The sequence below is a fragment of the Pyrus communis genome, chromosome 9, assembly GCF_963583255.1.
Source record: "Pyrus communis chromosome 9, drPyrComm1.1, whole genome shotgun sequence".
NCBI classification, from domain to species: Eukaryota; Viridiplantae; Streptophyta; class Magnoliopsida; order Rosales; family Rosaceae; genus Pyrus; species Pyrus communis.
The window spans coordinates 5,648,088-5,665,662 of NC_084811.1; the positions used below are offsets into that span (position 1 = coordinate 5,648,088).

Below are 17,575 nucleotides of genomic sequence, written 5' to 3' on the forward strand. Positions count from 1 at the left end.
GTGGGTTAGATCTTTATTAGAGAGATGATACAATGATGGTAAGAGTAGCATTTTTGTTATTTAGTACAAAAAATGGATGAAATTCGAGAGAGTTGAATGCAGGTGTCAAAACTTGTCACATAACATGAATCTCACATAATTCATTAGGAAAAATTGTAGTCTATGTTCACAAACATAGAAGTTTATGGTGATATTATGCAATTTTCAGTACTAATTAGTATTTTCCCTAGTAATTAACGTGTTAAAGTTTTTCGCCTATCTTTCTCTCTTGTTTTTTTTTCTCCTTGAAAAATAACTAAGAGTTTACAAAGAGAACCTTTAGGACATTCCTGATTCAATTGATCGAAGTGCAGAGCTGAATAAGCAGCATAGGAGAGGGTATATAAATCCACACGTGCAGAGCTGAATAAGCAGCATATTGAAGGAGTACAACTATAATCTAAAAAAAAAAAAAAAAAAACAATATTCCATTTTCTTAATTCAAATAATAAACTTTAGATTATAGTTGTTCTCCTCCAATATTGGACAGTGCACATCATTCATTTGACTTGTATCGAGCCAAATTTGGCCAACGTAAGGTATCACTCGAGGGAGGTGGTGATAGTATTCCTCTCTTGTTGGCCCAGGTAAGAATTCAACTCCCACATAAAGGTCAGCAATGTTGAATGATCTGAAGGTCATTTTCGCATAATCATTTTTGGGCCTGGATTATGGGCCTAGGTTCATCATCAAGTCCTCACATAATGTTGTAGGCTTTGTAGCTAACACTCATATGCTGGCCAATGTTTTTTTATATATTTTTTTCTTTCAAAGAAAATAAATATTATGGACTATAGAGGATAAATTGAAACTCTAAAATCTTTTTACAGTTAGAACTTTGGTGTGTATAAATGTTGGCAAGATTTTTCAGTTTTTAAAAACCAGATTTCTCAATTCTTTTCAGAAAAATTATAAAAGGATACATATTCCGCCTTTTTTTTTCTTTCCATTCTCTCCTTCTCAATCTCCCTTCAAATATTTCTAGATTCTAACCTAGTTCTAGGGCTAATTTGGTTGTTCTTTTGGAAGAGCCAAAAAACGCTTCTTAATGAGTAAAAGCACTTCAATTTTTTTTTAAATAAATAGTCGTTTGTCAAATATTTTAAAAGTGTTTTTAGTTAGAAATAGAAGCACTAACAAACATTTTCTAAGAAGCACCTTCGAGCTGGTTCCTCCTAAAAGTGCTATACAAAGAAAACAAGGAAAGCACTTTGCTCATTTAATAATTTTTTTTAATTCCAAAATTATCCCTATTTTTTAATTTGCAAAGTCTAAAATGCCATTACACATTAAAAAATCGTCAAAACTGTCATCACCAATTTTTTCTAATGCTTCTATACAATATAGAAGCACTTGATTGTGTGCCAAGTAACAAACTACTTTCTCATATAAACGCTACTAAAAAGTATTACAAACGAAAAACGCTAATGATACTTAATAAAGTATCACATCAAAACAAACCCTTCTTTCGTAATATAAAAAACTAAAAAAGAAGTAATATGATTGAAGCTGTTGAGTCAACCATGACACATGGACACACGGACACATGAAAGGTTAAATGAACTGGCAATCGTGTACTTTGATAAGGATATATTATTGTAAGGGCTTGATTTTGAAAAATGTGCATGATGATTTTTTGACTCTAAAAATGCTAGAAGAATAAATTTTCAATGAATGTATTCTTATATATTTATCTTAGTCAAACTATTATGTTTTAAGCCCAAAAAAAGAACATAAAGAAAAAATTTGAACATTTTATTATCCTTGTGAAATAATGTGTCCCAAGGGGCCCTATTTTAGTTTCTTGCTCTAGACCACCAAAAATTTAGTAACGGCGATGTTTGTAGTGGGCAAATACCAAAATGTTGATAATATCATATTGATGATCGTTATTATTGTTTGCTTTGGGTGTGCATATTTAAGTCCAACACTAAATGAAGCATTTACCGTGATTTTTTCAATTTTATTGTCCTTGTTCACTACAGAAAGAACGTAAGAAAATCAAGCGTGGGAGGCAGAGTTCGAACCTCTTGCCTTCTTTTCATGTTAAGCGACTCTTCTTCTTTCAGTTAATCGGTGAAGCAGATTTCACGCATGCAACCTTGGATGAGGATCATGGCGGTCACTCAAGCAAGCTGACCCATATTATACCTACCTACACCAAAAGTTGCAAACACAAATTCATATGGCCAACATACATGTTAATAATTGTTTGTAATCCAATATTCTAGTGGATTGGTTGTTGGGTCTTTACCCATGCATCCCGGGTTCGAAACTCTCTCATCCCCTGAATTATTGTAACAGTTTCAAACTATCCCCTCCACTTTTCTCCTAATAATAGTATATAAAAAAAAATAAAAAAAAGGAAAAAAATTTACATGCAATACTACTTTTTAACTCAAAGTCATATATACTTTGCATATAACTTTAAAATCATATGATCTTAATTTTTTTTCGTGCATTAGAGAAGATTGAGTCAAATATAAAGTTCAATATAACTTTAATTTATTAAATTTCCTACTCACTAGGGATAGAGTAATTCTGTTGGTCAGCATGCATTATATTCACTTTAAATAATCAAACCCACTTTGCAATCAAGTCCTTCAAATTTCTTTGATCAAAATAATAGATAATTACCTAAAGACACATATTCTAAAGTTTGATTACATATTTCATTTATTTCTCACGATGCCCTTCATTTTTATTAAACTTTCACCGATATTGATAATTTATCGATGTATTCGTTGAAAATTCTGTGTTTGAATTACTAAAATTTTGGGCACAACTAATATTTAAGATTTCAGTTGTGAGTGAATTGACTCGTTGTAAGAGTATAATTGTTTAAGGCAATAGAGGGAGCAGAGAGCAGAATAAAAGGCAGAAGGGAGAGAGGACAGAAAAAACATACGGCAGAGAGCAAGGGGGGAGGGGGAGGGGGGGGGGGGGGGGGAGGAATCATCCCAGCAACCCCATCCCATCCGAATCCCATTTCCATGAATTCTTTCTTTTAAGTTTCAATGTTTATTTTAGATTGTTTTTCAGTTATGATGTGTAATTAAGTTTTTAGTAGTTAGGGGTTGTTTTGAAGCTCCGAATATGATTGCAAGTTTGTTATGACATTTTGTTGAATTGCTTTTATGAATGGATGAAAATTGGTTCACTACTTATGTCAATGATGAATTCTTTACGTGTTTTCTATGGATGCATACTTAGTAAGTATATCGAGGATTCTAATACTATGAATATGTATGTATCTGCCCTTATCGAATGGGAACCTACGTATGTTCTAGAGTAGTACTTGTTAATTGCAATTAACATGTGAACCAATTTTTAGGATAAGTAAAACAACGCCAATACTTACAACGCCTTGTGATTACTCAAGCTCCTTTTGTTCTTAATGATTTCTACTTTTTAAATCTATGAACATGCCATTCTAGATTGCATGTTAGGGACTAAGTTAAGTAAAAAACGACATTCTCTTAACATACTATATAAGAAAGAGTAATAGGTTGAGTTCTAACATCGAGCCAACTTGAGCATCTTCATCCGGAAATAAAAGGAATTTGAATGAAACATAACATGTTTGCATGATTATTTGGTGGTGGATAGCAATCCCCCTAACTCGTTTTTCTTAATTTGTGAATTACTTAAAATCTGTTTATGTCCTGTTTTTGTTCGATTTAATTTAAATAGTAAGTCAACTTCGAAAATCCTAAAAATTTGTGCAAGTGTACCTTTGTGTATCTAGTGTCTGCATATAAATTTTCTTAGACTTTAGATAAGTGTAAGTAGATCTAATAATTATATTTCGGTGGCTGGTCAGTAGGGACAGCAACCTAGTTTTTCAGACGTGAGAGGCAAAAATGTTGGAACTCTAAAATCTTTTTACAGTTAGAACTTTGGTGTGTATAAATGTTGGCAAGATTTTTCAGTTTTTATAAACTAGATTTCTCAATTATTTTCAGAAAAATTATAAAGGGATACTTAAATTTCTACAAATTTAGAATTTTAGGCATACCTCAATGATAGATGTCATACGTCGCTAGTGATTGACGACAGCGTGTCTTCTTCAATGCTTCATTAAACGTTGGATTTTAGTCTTTGATCTTAGAATTTGTGGATTTCTAGTTTTATAGAGAGCGGCTAGTTTGATGTGTGGATATGTAAGTGTAGAGGAAAACTTACATACTTTTAAGGGTGGATGACATTTGGTATCGTAAAGTGTAATATTGAAAAGTATTGGATAAACTTATACTATAAGCTTTTAAAAAGTAATTGAGTTATGATACTAAATTTGGCGAACTTAATTAAAAGTTAAGCATTAGTTATATTATTACATTTCTAATCTCAAGTTGGACATGAAATTCATACGACTATATAATTTGGCATTGGACTATTATTAGGTAATATATATATAGATATATATATATATATTAACAATGGCGTATATAAAAATATTGTTTCTTCCAAGAATACAACTCTAGCATGTATTGGAGCTCAAATAAATTATATATTGACAAAACGAAGAAAAAATTAATTATATCTTGCGCCTATCTCTTTCCCAAACCTATCGTGCAAACAACAATATTCCGCCTTTTTTTTCTTTACATTCTCTCCTTCTCAATCTCCCTTCAAATATTTCTAGATTCTAACTTAGTTTTAGGGCTAGTTTGGTTGTGTTTTTGAAAGAGCCAAAAATGCTTCTTAATGAGTAAAAACACTTTAGTTTTAAAAAAAATGTCGTTTGACAAATATTTTAAAAGTGCTTTTAGTTAGAAGTAGAAGCACTAACAAACATTTTATAAGAAGCACCTCCGAGCAGGTTCCTCCTAAAAGTGTTGTACAAAGAAAACAAGGAAATCACTTTGCTCATTTAATGATTTTTTTTTCAATTCCAAAATTATCCCTATTTTTTAATTTGCAAAGTCTAAAATGCCATTACACATTAAAAAAATCATCAAAACTGTCATCACCAATTTTTTTTAGTGCTTCTATACGATATAAAAGCACTTAGTTGGTTGCGTGGCAAACAACAAATTGCTTTCTCATAAAAAGGCTGCTGAAAATGGTACAAACAAAAGATGCTAATTAGTAAAAACACTTTATTAAGTATCACATCAAAACGAACCCTTCTTTCGTGATATAAAAAAACTAAAAAAGAAGCAATATGATTGAGAGTCGACTATGACACATGGACACATGGACACATGAAAGGATAAATGAACTGGCAATCTTGTACCTTGATAAGGATATATTATTCAAAGGGCTTGATTTTGAAAATGTGTGCATGATGATTTTGACTCTAAAAATGCTAGAATAATAAATTTTCAATGAATGTATTATTGTATATTTATTTTAGTCAAACTATTATGTTTTAAGCCCAAAAAATGAATATAAAGAAAAAATTTGAACATTTTATTATCCTTGTGAAATAACGTGTCGGAAGGGGTCCTATTATAGTTTCTTGCCCTAGACCATCAAAAATTTAGTAAAGGTTATGTTTCTAGTGGGCAAATACCAAAATGTTGATAATATCATATTGATGATCGTTATTATTGTTTGCTTTAGGTGTGCATATTTAAGTCCAACACTAAACGAAGATTTTACCGTGATTTTTTCAATTTTATTGTCCTTGCTCACCATAGAAAGAATGTAAGAAAATCAAGCGTGGGAGGCAAAGTTCGAACCTCTTGCCTTCTTTTCATGTTAAGCGACTCTTCTTCTTTCATAACCCAGTTAATCGGTGAAGCAGATTCCACGCATGCAACCTTGGATGAGGATCATGGGGATCACTCAAGCAAGCTGACCCATATTATACCTACCTACACCAAAAGTTGCAAACACAAATTCATATGACTAACATACATGTTAATAATTGTTTGTAATCCAATATTCTAGTGGATTGGTTGTTGGGTTTCTACCCATGCGTCCCGGGTTTGAAACTCCCTCATCCCCTGAATTATTGTAACAGTTTCAAACTCTCCCATTTGCTTTTCTCCTAATAATAGTATAAAAATAAAAAATAAAAAAAATTTACATGCGATACTACTTTTTAACTCAAAGTCATATATACTTTGCATATAACAGGGAGCAGAGAGCAGAATAAAAGGCAGAAGGGAGAGAGGACATAAAAAACATACGGCAGAGAGCAAGGGGGGAAGAGAGAGGGCCGGGGGTGGGGGGATCATCCCAGCAACCCCATCCCATCCGAATCCCATTTCCATGAATTATTTTTTTAAGTTTCAATGTTTATTTTAGTTTGTTTTTCAGTTATGATGTGTAATTAAATTTTTAGTAGTTAGGGGTTGTTTTGAAGCTCCAAATATGATTGCAAGTTTGTTATGACATTTCGTTGAATTGCTTTTATGAATGGATGAAAATTGGTTCGCTACTTATGTCAGTGATGAATTCTTTACATGTTTTCTATGGATGCATACTTAGTAAGCATATTTAGGATTCTAATACTATGAATATGTATGTGCCTGCCCTTATCGAATGGGGACCTACATATGTTCTAGAGTAGTACTTGTTAATTGCAATTAACATGTGAACCAATTTTTAGGATAAGTAAGACAACGCTAGTACTTACAACACCTTGTGATGACTCAAACTCCTTTTGTTCTTAATGATTTCTACTTTTTAAATCTATGAACACGCCATTCTAGATTGCATGTTAGAGACTAAATTAAGTTGAAAACGCTATTCTCTTAACATACTACATAAGAAAGAGTAATAGGTTGAGTTCTAACATTGAGTCAACTTGAGCATCTTCATCCGGAAATAAAAGGAATTCGAATGAAACATAACATGTTTGCATGATTATTTGGTGGTGGATAACAATCCCCCTAACTCGTTTTTCTTAATTTGTGAATTACTTAAAATCTGTTTATGTCTTGTTTTTGTTCGATTTAATTTAAATAGCAAATCAACTTTGAAAATCCCAAAAATTTGTGCAAGTGTACCTTTGTGTGTCTAGTGTCTGCATATAAAATTTCTTAGACTTTAGACAAGTGTAAGTAGATCTAATAATTATATTTCGGTGGCTGGTCAGTAGGGACAGCACCCTAGTTTTTTTGACATTTTAAGTAGTTACCTAAAACAATCTTCTACAAGAAAGACTCTTATTTTCATATGCTACAATTAGCAAATCTTAATGTTGATAAGAAAAATCAATATGATATTAGTATGCTACTTTGTGGTATGCTTTAAATCATTCCAAGAATGAAGACAAAACTTTGATTAATTAATTCAATACATGCAATTGGCCGACATGGGAGATGGCAAGAAGAAGGAAAGAAGCCAACGTTCTTGTTTTAGTATTAATTCATTGCAAATAGTCGGTGGAGTATTATGCGGAAGTTCAAGTCAAATTAAAGCGCAATCTCTTGCCCATGCTCCAACAGGGACAGCCTCGTAGTCATAAACATCTGCAGGTGGGCAGACTAAATGCTAGTGGACGGATTTGGTGGACCTTCCGAAGGCAGGTGTCAAACTGTCACAGAACGTAAATTTGACATCATTAATTAGGAAAAGTTTTAGTCTATATTCACAAATATAGAAGATTGTAGTGATATTATGCAATTTCCCTTACTAATTGGCATGTTAAATTTTCCGTCTATCTTTCTCTTTTCTCTTTTTTTTTTGGCTGAAAAAAAGAACTAAAAATTTACAAGGAGAAGCCATTGGGACATCCCTGATTCAATTGATTGAAGTGCTTACGATGATCAAGGTTGGCTATGGTGTGAGCAGAGAAATTTGCTTCTTGGAAGTTATGGAAAAATCTAATATTAGAGAAGTTAAACGCATATGTGCTCAATCAAGTGGAGTATATCAATTTGCTATCCGTTCTACACCAAATTTTTTGTCTTCAATTGTTTTGACGAATTTATTATAAAATATAACGTTTGACGAAAAAAACAATATCTTCAAAATTAAAAAGATAAAAACAATATCTTCAAAATTATATGAATCTGTCGGATTTAACCAGAAAACAGACCAGCATCTCCCTGGACTTTTTCATTAAACATACTTATCTTTTGCCATATTAATTCTCTGACAAAAAAAAAAGAAGAAGCATTTAATTAATTCAAAAACGCGTGCTTCATGATTTTGACTCAAAAAATGCTAGAAGAAGAAATTGTCAATGAATGTAATCTTACATATATTTTGGTTAAACATATATATTTTAGGCACATAAAAGAAAAATATAACAAAAGATTGTAACTTTTATTTGAGAGTAATGATACAATTCTCACATATTTGTATCATTATTTGTACTATTTTTCTAATAGACGTACGATCAATCAACACATATAAGTTTCATCTCTACTATAAAAATAATACAACTGATCGAAAAATACGTAATAAGAGTCGTATTTTTATTTTTCTTACGAAAATTGTACATCCACTACCGCCGTTATAGAGGTTTTCAGCCCTTTGACTAGAAATCGTCAAATTCAAGAATGATATCATTCTTTTGGAATCAATAAGGAGAGAGACAGAGGATACCCAACGCCAATTAAATCTAATATATTACTTACGTGTGTCAATTGCTTACTCCTATGTGACTGTACCTACGTCACGACGCCGGGCTCTTCTTCATTGCAGTGGTGAGCCCCAATCCATCGCAGCGCCCAAATCCACGAAAATCTGCCAGGATTGTTTGATCGTCGGAGGATTGTCTGATCTCTAGGCTCCGAAGGTACAGAATCCGGAGAGGATCTTAGTCCGTGAGCATGAAGCTCTTAGTCCTGTCAGTGGTGTTAAGCTTAGCTAGGCTAGTTTCTGCGGATCTGGGAACTGCAACTTCATACGGCCCTCCTTATATACGTGAGCAAACAATATATACCTCAACGCAATAAAGATAAATATATCCAGTATGTTTGGGCTTTCTTATGCCATTATGTTGTAATTTTGCAGCCACAAGGTGCTTTGGAAGGAGGCCAGACCAGTTCCCTCCGCGTTACCTTTTTGCGGCCGTGAGTCCAGGGTTGTGGGACGGTGGTTCTGCGTGCGGAAGGGTCTATAAAATCAAGTGCCTGAGTGGACCTAATATGCCCTGCAAGTTTGGTGAGACTGTCGAGGTCAAGGTGGTGGACCTTTGCCGGAAATCTCCTTGCCCTTCTGCCATAGCCATGTCAACCGATGCTTTTGCAGCCATTTCACACTCTACTTCTGCACCAATCAACATCGAATATGTCGAGTAAACATCAATCTAAATTTTGCACTCCCTTGTACCTGTACTCTTACAGTTCATTATATACTAATATACATGCCGATGGTTTGATATACAGGACGTGAGACTGTACAGCATGGTCGAAGACGTCTTCACATACACCAAAGGTGGACGCGTTGAAATGTTTTGTATTATGAATTGTAAAAGTTCCAGCAGATAGGATTGAATGACACAGTTGGAGGCACAACCGTCATAAGCCTCCTCTGCTCGATTGTACTTGTCAATTAAGTCCTTTCTTGGCAAAATTAATGAGATGTTTTGTCTGTGTTTATGAAGTCTTCGTGTTCGATGTGTTTTGTTGCTGCACCATCATTCTGCTCTACTTTTTTCAAGGAACTATATCCAAAAGCCAACGCTTCTAAATCCTAAAACTTAGCTCTCATACTTTTAACCACGTTATAAAATAGTGAACTGTAATTTCAATCTTTATTGCTGCCTTGTTGGTACTGAAATTGACATATTTTTAATGTGAGATTCATATACATCTTAAATCTTATGTACAACTAATCTCATGTACATCAGAAGAATAAAGAAAGACTTACGAATCACTTCAACGGATCATCTGAATACTGCTCACCATTCTACTCTGCTCTTCCTCTTCTTCTAGTTTTGTAGCACGATAAAAACCTGGCGAATTGCATTTGCTTTCTCTAAGATAGCAGCAACCCTCAAGTTGGTTGCAGGACCATGAATGCTGGGTCTTGTCAATGTTAAAGATTTTGCCACCGTTGCAGGCTTCAATTTGAAGGATTAAGATAACAAAAATTGGTTGTCTTTAACTTCGAAAATACAGAGCCCAAAATGGGGGAAAGTGAGTGGTGCAAAAGCAAGTACAACAAAAATAGACGGCTCTAACCTTAGTTCTTATCTTTGGCAGCAACGAATCTCTTTCATCTACCTTAGGTTCGACCTGAGGCCGAACTTGTTCAGTGACTTTTCTCAACTGCAAAATGTCAACATGTCAGAAAGGTATTTTGTAGAGCATAAATTTCAGGAAGAGCATGCGCTGAAAGACAGAGGGATCTTAGTAACTGGAACTCCATTACACCTTCCAACTTCACAGTCTGACATTACAGCAGAATTATGGGATGACCATGCTGTTTCTCCCCCTGATATTGGCATACTATGCTGAGGCTGCTCAACCATTGGTGGTGCTGTCACAGACGTGGAAAAGAAGTTCTCCCCGTTCTGGTTCTGATTTTTTCAGTGAATGCTGAAGTACATTGGGCTCGATACCTGTCTCCGGCGTTACCTGCTGCACAGGCTGGATAATAGATCCATGAGAAGATTCAGGGTCATGTGTAGAAGTTGTACATTCAGAGCTCGGTCTAGTGAATAGATTGGAACCAGTCTGAACTTTTTCTCCCTCTGAAGCAAAGTGATTACTTCCTGGCCTATCATGAGATACCTCTGGTAACGATAAAAATGAGTTTGAGAATTATGCCCCCCTTAAACCAGGAGAATTGTATTGATGATTAGCATCATTAACCATGGCTGGTAAACGCAATGAATACGGGGCAGGATCCACCACATTGCCCATTACAGGTCCAGAAACATGTTGGAACTTCTCGCCTTCTTCAGACGTGAGAGGCAAAAATGGGTTCTGGGGTGGCAGCACCTTGCTCTGTGGCATTGGCATATCAAACTGAGAATTTCTCAACAGATTCCGATGGCTGTATTGGCAGCAAAGAATCCTAACCAACTCCAACCAATTCTCTCTGAAAAAAGGGAAGCATGTTGTATTCCCATCTTCCGTTGCATTGGTCGTAAAGGTGGCCATGGTGACATGTCTTCCAGATTGACTACAGTAGCTTCAATGGGCAGGACTGATATAGGAAGGGTAGAATCTAATGGTTCCAATGTTTGCTACATAACATCAAGTTTCTGGCCTAATGGTTTTTTTAAGAACTTTGATGTTAAAGCATGGCTTGGAAGATATTCAGGATGACATTCCGGGGAAGCATCCAAGCATACTTCCTGATTGATTTGATCCATAAATGGTAACTGGTTGGATTTCTCCGAATCCATGTGGTTTTGAGACCCTGCCTGTACAGATAGAAGACTTGATAAAATGATGCCTTATCTTCTTCCGAATTTTCCACATCAAGCTCATCAGATTGAACCACCAGAGAACACTTTAAGTCAGCTTCTGGCTGATGCGTGATCCCTTGCTCCATCTCTTGGCAACTATTTGATACCAACTCGATCTGCTTGCAACTCCAATGAATTCTCCAAACTAGTTTCAGGCTCTGGCAGGTAGCAGGTAAGTGAAGACACAACTTCCGTATTTTCTAAAGATGCTGAGGCCATTGTCACATCACCAACAGCCAAACTGCTTTCAGTTTGTTCATCCAGATAGAAATTATGACCATCATCAAATACTTTTGATCTGGAATGGTCACAAGTAGTTGATTTGCTTGGGTTTGATTCTGCAGGGACATCACGAACAGCCAAAGTGTTATCAGTCTGTTTATCCAGAGAGGAATTATGACCATCATCAGATTCGGGAGTCTGTGGCAGATTCTGGAGAAACTTCATCCAGTTCAGATTCATTGTCATGGAAATCTCCAAATCCAGGAAAAGATGCATGCAAATTTATAAAGTTCCTTGGTGAAGAAGAAATTGCATTTTGAGATGAATAACTAACATCATTGAATTAAATGTATGAAGTGTAACAAACAACTAATTAATATTTGTGGTGTGATTTGGTTTCGGTGTGGTTTTCAAAAGCCAAAACCGAAACCAAACCGTTTTTCTACACTGCGGTTGGGTTTCAAACCAAAATCGTTTCAAAACCACAGAACCAAGTCGTTCAGTGCGATTCGATTTTGTTCGTGTTTCGATTTCGGTTTTTGGTTCCAAGTACCCACCCCTAATTACAACACACAAACCATCAAGGACACTCTTTAAAAACTATATCATCCACTCACTTTCTAAAGACAAACTCTAGACCACTCACACTCCTACAAAACTACTCTTACTTCTCACTCTCTTACTTAGCTCTCTCTTAGTTCTTACTTCATTGTATTACACCACTACATATTTATAGCGAGATTTGCCGACTTTGGCATTGTTAAAACTTTCTAGCTACTGATCAAGCATTGCCACCGAAATATGGCTTTGCAAATTGGTCTCATATTTTCCTATTTGTAGTCTTTCTAGAAACTACTTTTGCTTTATATATTTCTGCATGCACCGCCGCTTCTTGCATATTTAAACTAGAAAAATCTAGTTCCATTGCACCTGGACACAGTGCAAGTCTTCCAGAAGCTTTGTCTTCTAGACTTGCTGCTAGTAGAATTCAAATATCAATTGGGCTGGTGTTAATCTTCAACACTTCTCAATCTCCCTTTAAATATTTATAGGTTCCTAACCTAGTTTTAGTGCTTTCATAATATAAGAAACTAAAAAAGAAGTAATACGATTGAAGTTGTCGAGTCGACTATGACACATAAAAGGTTAAATGAATTGACAATTTTGTGCTTTGTATACTGTAAAGGTCATTTTGAAAAATGCGTGACAATGATACGGATGATTTAAGAAATATTTTCTAACATGCGTGGGTGTATTGTATTCTATAAACAGTCAACGAGTTAAAAATTGGCAGTTGAGATTGGTAAATATAATATTGCACTCTCTCTCTCGATTTCTGTCTAGCTAGAGAGGATTGGAATCTTTTTCAGATTCAACCATGTAGAGCCTTCAGGTCACGCAATCTTTGACCGTTCATACATATTAGGGCAATTATGATTTCTGTAATTTTTTCCCAAACCGACCCATCAGCGCGCCGTACCTTTCCACTGTTCAAGATATCTGCAAATCCTAAAATAATTTTCCATCATTCACTAATTTTCAACAGAAAAAATTGAAAGTATTTCAATTTGTTTCCAACTTTTAGGATAGTGAGAAGAACAAGAATGGTACGTATCTTATTAAAATGGTTGATCCCATCTCTTAGTAATTATAATTAGTACAATTCAATATCAATTCAAGTATAGTGAACTAGAGAACTAACGAAATGGAGATATCAAAAGCGAGAATACTGACATTAGTATAGAGAAATCATTTGAACTTTGAAGTCTTGTCGTTCAATTATGTAAATTATTTTAACCAGAGTACAAGATTTTGTTGGTGCAATTTTTCCTAATATTTATTGGCAACTCCCACGCAAGGTTGGGTAAGATGGTGGGTCAGGATAAGGACATGTTCATCATTGGGATTCGTGAAAAGCAAAAGATACACTGAGTTCTAGAAGCTTTTAAATGGACCGACGCTTACAGGCAATTTTATCTCCGATTACGGCCAAGGTAAGATCTCTAACCATCATATTTGGATTGCTCTCGTTGAATAGATGAATTTTCATATATGAATTGTTAGATCGTTAAATTTAATTGAGAAATGAGTGAGTTATGAGCGTTTGAATACCATAATATTCAAAATTCATATAATATTCTATAATTCTTTTCTTTCTCCTCATCCTCATTTCATTTGACTGGTAGATTGTCAAAGCTATTGCATATAGCCGTAAAGATAGACGGAGAATATTCCATTGTCAGAGCCATTAAATTACTTTGTTGAGGGTCTCCGTCATTATTATTATTATTATTATTATTATTATTTCAAAATTTTTATTTTTATATTTTTATTATTATTAGCATTTTAAAATTTTAATTGTAATATAAGAATTTTAGAATGTTAATAATAATTAATAATAATTATTTTTACTTTTCAAGATGTAGAAATTAAAAAACCAAGAGGTACATATCAACTTGACTATAATTTCTAATTATCAAAAGCAACTACAACCTTGAGGCACTTCTCCTCCCTTTTCAAGAGTGGGCATACATATCAACTTGCAACTTGCATTGGGACAGAAATAAATAGGAAGATAATTGCTATCTATACCTACCATCACGATTTGATGGAAACTAATTAACTAGTAAACAAATTACTCTAAATTAATCAACAATAGAATTGTCTTCACCTATTCAGATAATTATCTCAAATTAGGGTCCCCGATGTATAAGATATTTCCTTTATTTGGGAACTTTAATGAAAAAAATAAAAAAATTTATTATCATAAAAAAAAAACACCTAATTATTTTATTTAATAAAAAAACTTAAATTTTAATGAAAAGAGATTAGACTTGGAACCGGATCCTCTTATGAGCTTAGTATACTGAGCTTCCTGAGTAAGGGATCCGGACCGTTGAAATTTGATCCAACGGCTACAAACAGAATGTCTCTCTAAAAGTTATAATAATTGTAGCCGTTAAATCAAATTTCAACGATCCGGATCTCTTGCTCATGAAGCATATACTAATCTCAGGAGGGAGGGGATCCGGTTCCCTTAACTTTGATGGAAAGAATAAAAGTTAACACAATAATAAAAACCGAGTTCTAAAGGAGACCTGTTCACATACCTGCCACTCTCTTGCGTTTGTGCTGTAGTCTGAACTAAAGGACACCTGTTCACGTACCTGCCACCTCAAGCTGAAAAATGAGATCTTAGATAGTGGGAATGCCACCACGTGAACAACCACAAACCACCATCACTTTAATGGCAAAAATTTTACACCAAAACCACCATCAAGCTTCCGGGAAATTTTATCTCCGATTACGGCCAAGGTAAGGGCTCTAACCATCATATTTGGATGCCTGTCGTTGAATCGATGAATATTCATATATGGATCGTTGAATTTAGTTGAGAAATGAGTGAGTTATGAGCATTTGATATTCACCCAGAAACCGGCCAAAAATTCCAGAAACCGATGAGTTTTCCGGCGGGTAATAATATTATTTTTATCATAAGTTTATATTTAAAGTTTTCATAATATTCTATAATTCTTTTCTTTCTCCTCCTCGTCATTTCATTCGACTGATATTGTCAAAGCTACTAAATTTAGCCGAGCCATTAAATATATTATTTTGACTGATGTCAAACTTTTTGTGAGACGCCACCATCTTAGCAATCAGCTTTCCACGTGCCCCCCCGCCTCTTTTTTCATTCATAGCTCCCAAAACCCTCAAAATCGAAGGACCCATTGAAACGATGGCCGCTCCTTTGACAACATCTTGGGCGGGCTCTGTTAACATGGGACTCTTATTCATGTTGATCGTTTTAGGCTTTTTTTGCACAGAATCAAGGCTAGTTTCTGGCGATCTCGGCACAGCAAATTCTTATGGTCCTCCTTATATGCGTAAGTAAACAACTTATTCATCTCAACGCAATGATTACTGTGTTGTTGTGATTGCCTTGATCACAATTAGTGGGTTTAAATGGTTTTAAGTGAGCAATTCATGTCTAGTTAGTTGCAGGTTGAATAGGGCATTGAGAATTAATTGGATCATATCAATGACAATTTGCTTTTCTTCTGCCATTATTGTAATTGTTGAGCAGCAACAAGATGCTTTGGGAGTAGGCCAGACCAGTTCCCTCCGATGTACCTTTTTGTGGCGGTGAGTGAAGGGTTGTGGGACGGTGGTTCTGCGTGTGGAAGGCTCTATAAAATTAGGTGCCTGAGTGGACCTAATATGCCCTGCAAGGGTGGCGCTATTGTGGAGGTGAAGGTGGTGGACCTTTGCCGTCAATCTCCTTGCCCTTCTACCATAGCCATGTCAACCGATGCTTTTGCTGCCATCTCACACTCACCTTCTGCACGAATCAACATCGAATACGTGCAGTAAATATCTATCTAAATTTTCCACTCTCTTAATACTTCTAATGTTGGTTTCCTTATATCTATATACGTATAAATATATGTACACACACACACACACACACACACACACACACACACATATACACACACTAATATACATGTCGATGGTTTGATAAGTGCAGGATATGAAATCAGCTGAACCAGATCTATGCTGATCACATACAGCTGAGGATATTTCTCAAAGAACTCTCTCCGGCGGCCAACGCTTCTAAATCTTAAAACTTAGCTCTCATCCTTCAACTGTATTATATAATAATGGTCGATAATACTTTCAACTGTATTAAATAGGATGTTTTTTCATATGTTTAATCTTTATTGTTGCCTTGTTGGTACTGAAATCTATTAAAATTGAAGTGGTTTTTCTAGAATGACTTCCCACATACCCAACAGCTTATATTAATTCCTTGTTTGTGGCGGTCTTGGAAACCCACATGTTTTCATGGTGAGATGGCACTCCTTTATGCTTCGGTTTTCCTTCCACACAATAGTTTTCAATTGCATTGATAACTAGCTGTTGCTTATCCTTTTGAGTTAGTTTTTTCATCTTTCCTTTTGGCTGTACTGTTCATGCTCTAGGTTAGAGTGTTGTAACTTATAAGCTTATTTCATTGAGTTCCATTCTTTCTCTTCACTGTTGGTTGTAAGTTTGGTGTCTACACATGTCTTAAGTCTCAAATTTATAGCTTTTGTACAATTAATTTGAAAACAGAGGGGTCCTGGGTTTGTGAATTTCGAGTCTTGATTTGTCATACAATAGCTTGTTGATTACTTATGCTGGTACTAGTTCCTCTTATTCTTCCTTCCCTCAACTTACGACATTGAAATTGTCTTCTGGAAAGTTGAGAACATTTCCTGATTTCTTGAGAAATCAAGCAAAATTAAGCACTTTGGACCCTTCAGCAAACCTGATTCATGGTGAAATAACCAACTGGATTTGGAAGTTGAGTAGTCTTAGTCAACTGAATCCTTCTTGTAACTCTCCTGGTAAATCTACTAGGTCCTGTGGTGCTGGCATATCAAATTGAGCTTTCTCAACTGATTCCGATGGCTGTATTGGCAGCAAAGAATCCAGACCAACTCCAACCAATTCTCTCTGTGAAAAAAGGGAAGCATGTTGTATTTCCATCCTCCATTGCATTGATGGTAAAGGTGGCAATGGTGGCATGTCTTCCATATTGACCACAGTAGCTTCAGGGGCCAGGACTGATCTAGGGAGGGTAGAATCTAATGGTTCCAGTGTTTGCTTCATAACATCAAGTTCCTGGCCTAATGTTTCCGAGTCAAAAATTAATCACATACTAACTTACCATTTTATTCCATAAATCACGTATGTATAAGCAATATGGTATCAAACTCTGACATTTTTAAGCTTTAGTTAACCTTAACAACCATTAATCTTCTTTTCTTGGTGTACACTCTAAAACTTGAAAACTACGAAAGCATTAAGACGATAAGGGGATCAAATTTTATAATCAATCAGCTCTGAAACTCATTTCAGTGCATTCAACAAGCAGTCAACTTCTAATCCATGAATCTATGTTTACTTGGATGAATCAAAATTTGTCATGTAAAATTGAGT

General features: G+C 35.1%; 1 protein-coding gene and 1 long non-coding RNA gene across 2 annotated transcripts; both read left to right on the forward strand.

The window, feature by feature from the left end:
* Nucleotides 1-8,558: 8,558 nt before the first annotated feature.
* LOC137744062 (EG45-like domain containing protein 2) lies at nt 8,559-9,740 on the forward strand. Its single transcript, XM_068483922.1, has 3 exons — nt 8,559-8,868; nt 8,959-9,241; nt 9,333-9,740. The coding sequence occupies exons 1-3, from the start codon at nt 8,775-8,777 to the stop codon at nt 9,337-9,339; spliced, it is 384 nt and encodes a 127-aa protein (XP_068340023.1). The 5' UTR covers nt 8,559-8,774; the 3' UTR covers nt 9,340-9,740.
* A 4,901-nt stretch (nt 9,741-14,641) lies between these two features.
* LOC137746245 (uncharacterized) lies at nt 14,642-15,743 on the forward strand. The gene is made up of 3 exons (XR_011069793.1): nt 14,642-14,902; nt 15,415-15,474; nt 15,675-15,743. It is a non-coding gene; the product is annotated as an uncharacterized lncRNA (long non-coding RNA).
* The last annotated feature ends 1,832 nt before the right edge of the window (nt 15,744-17,575 follow it).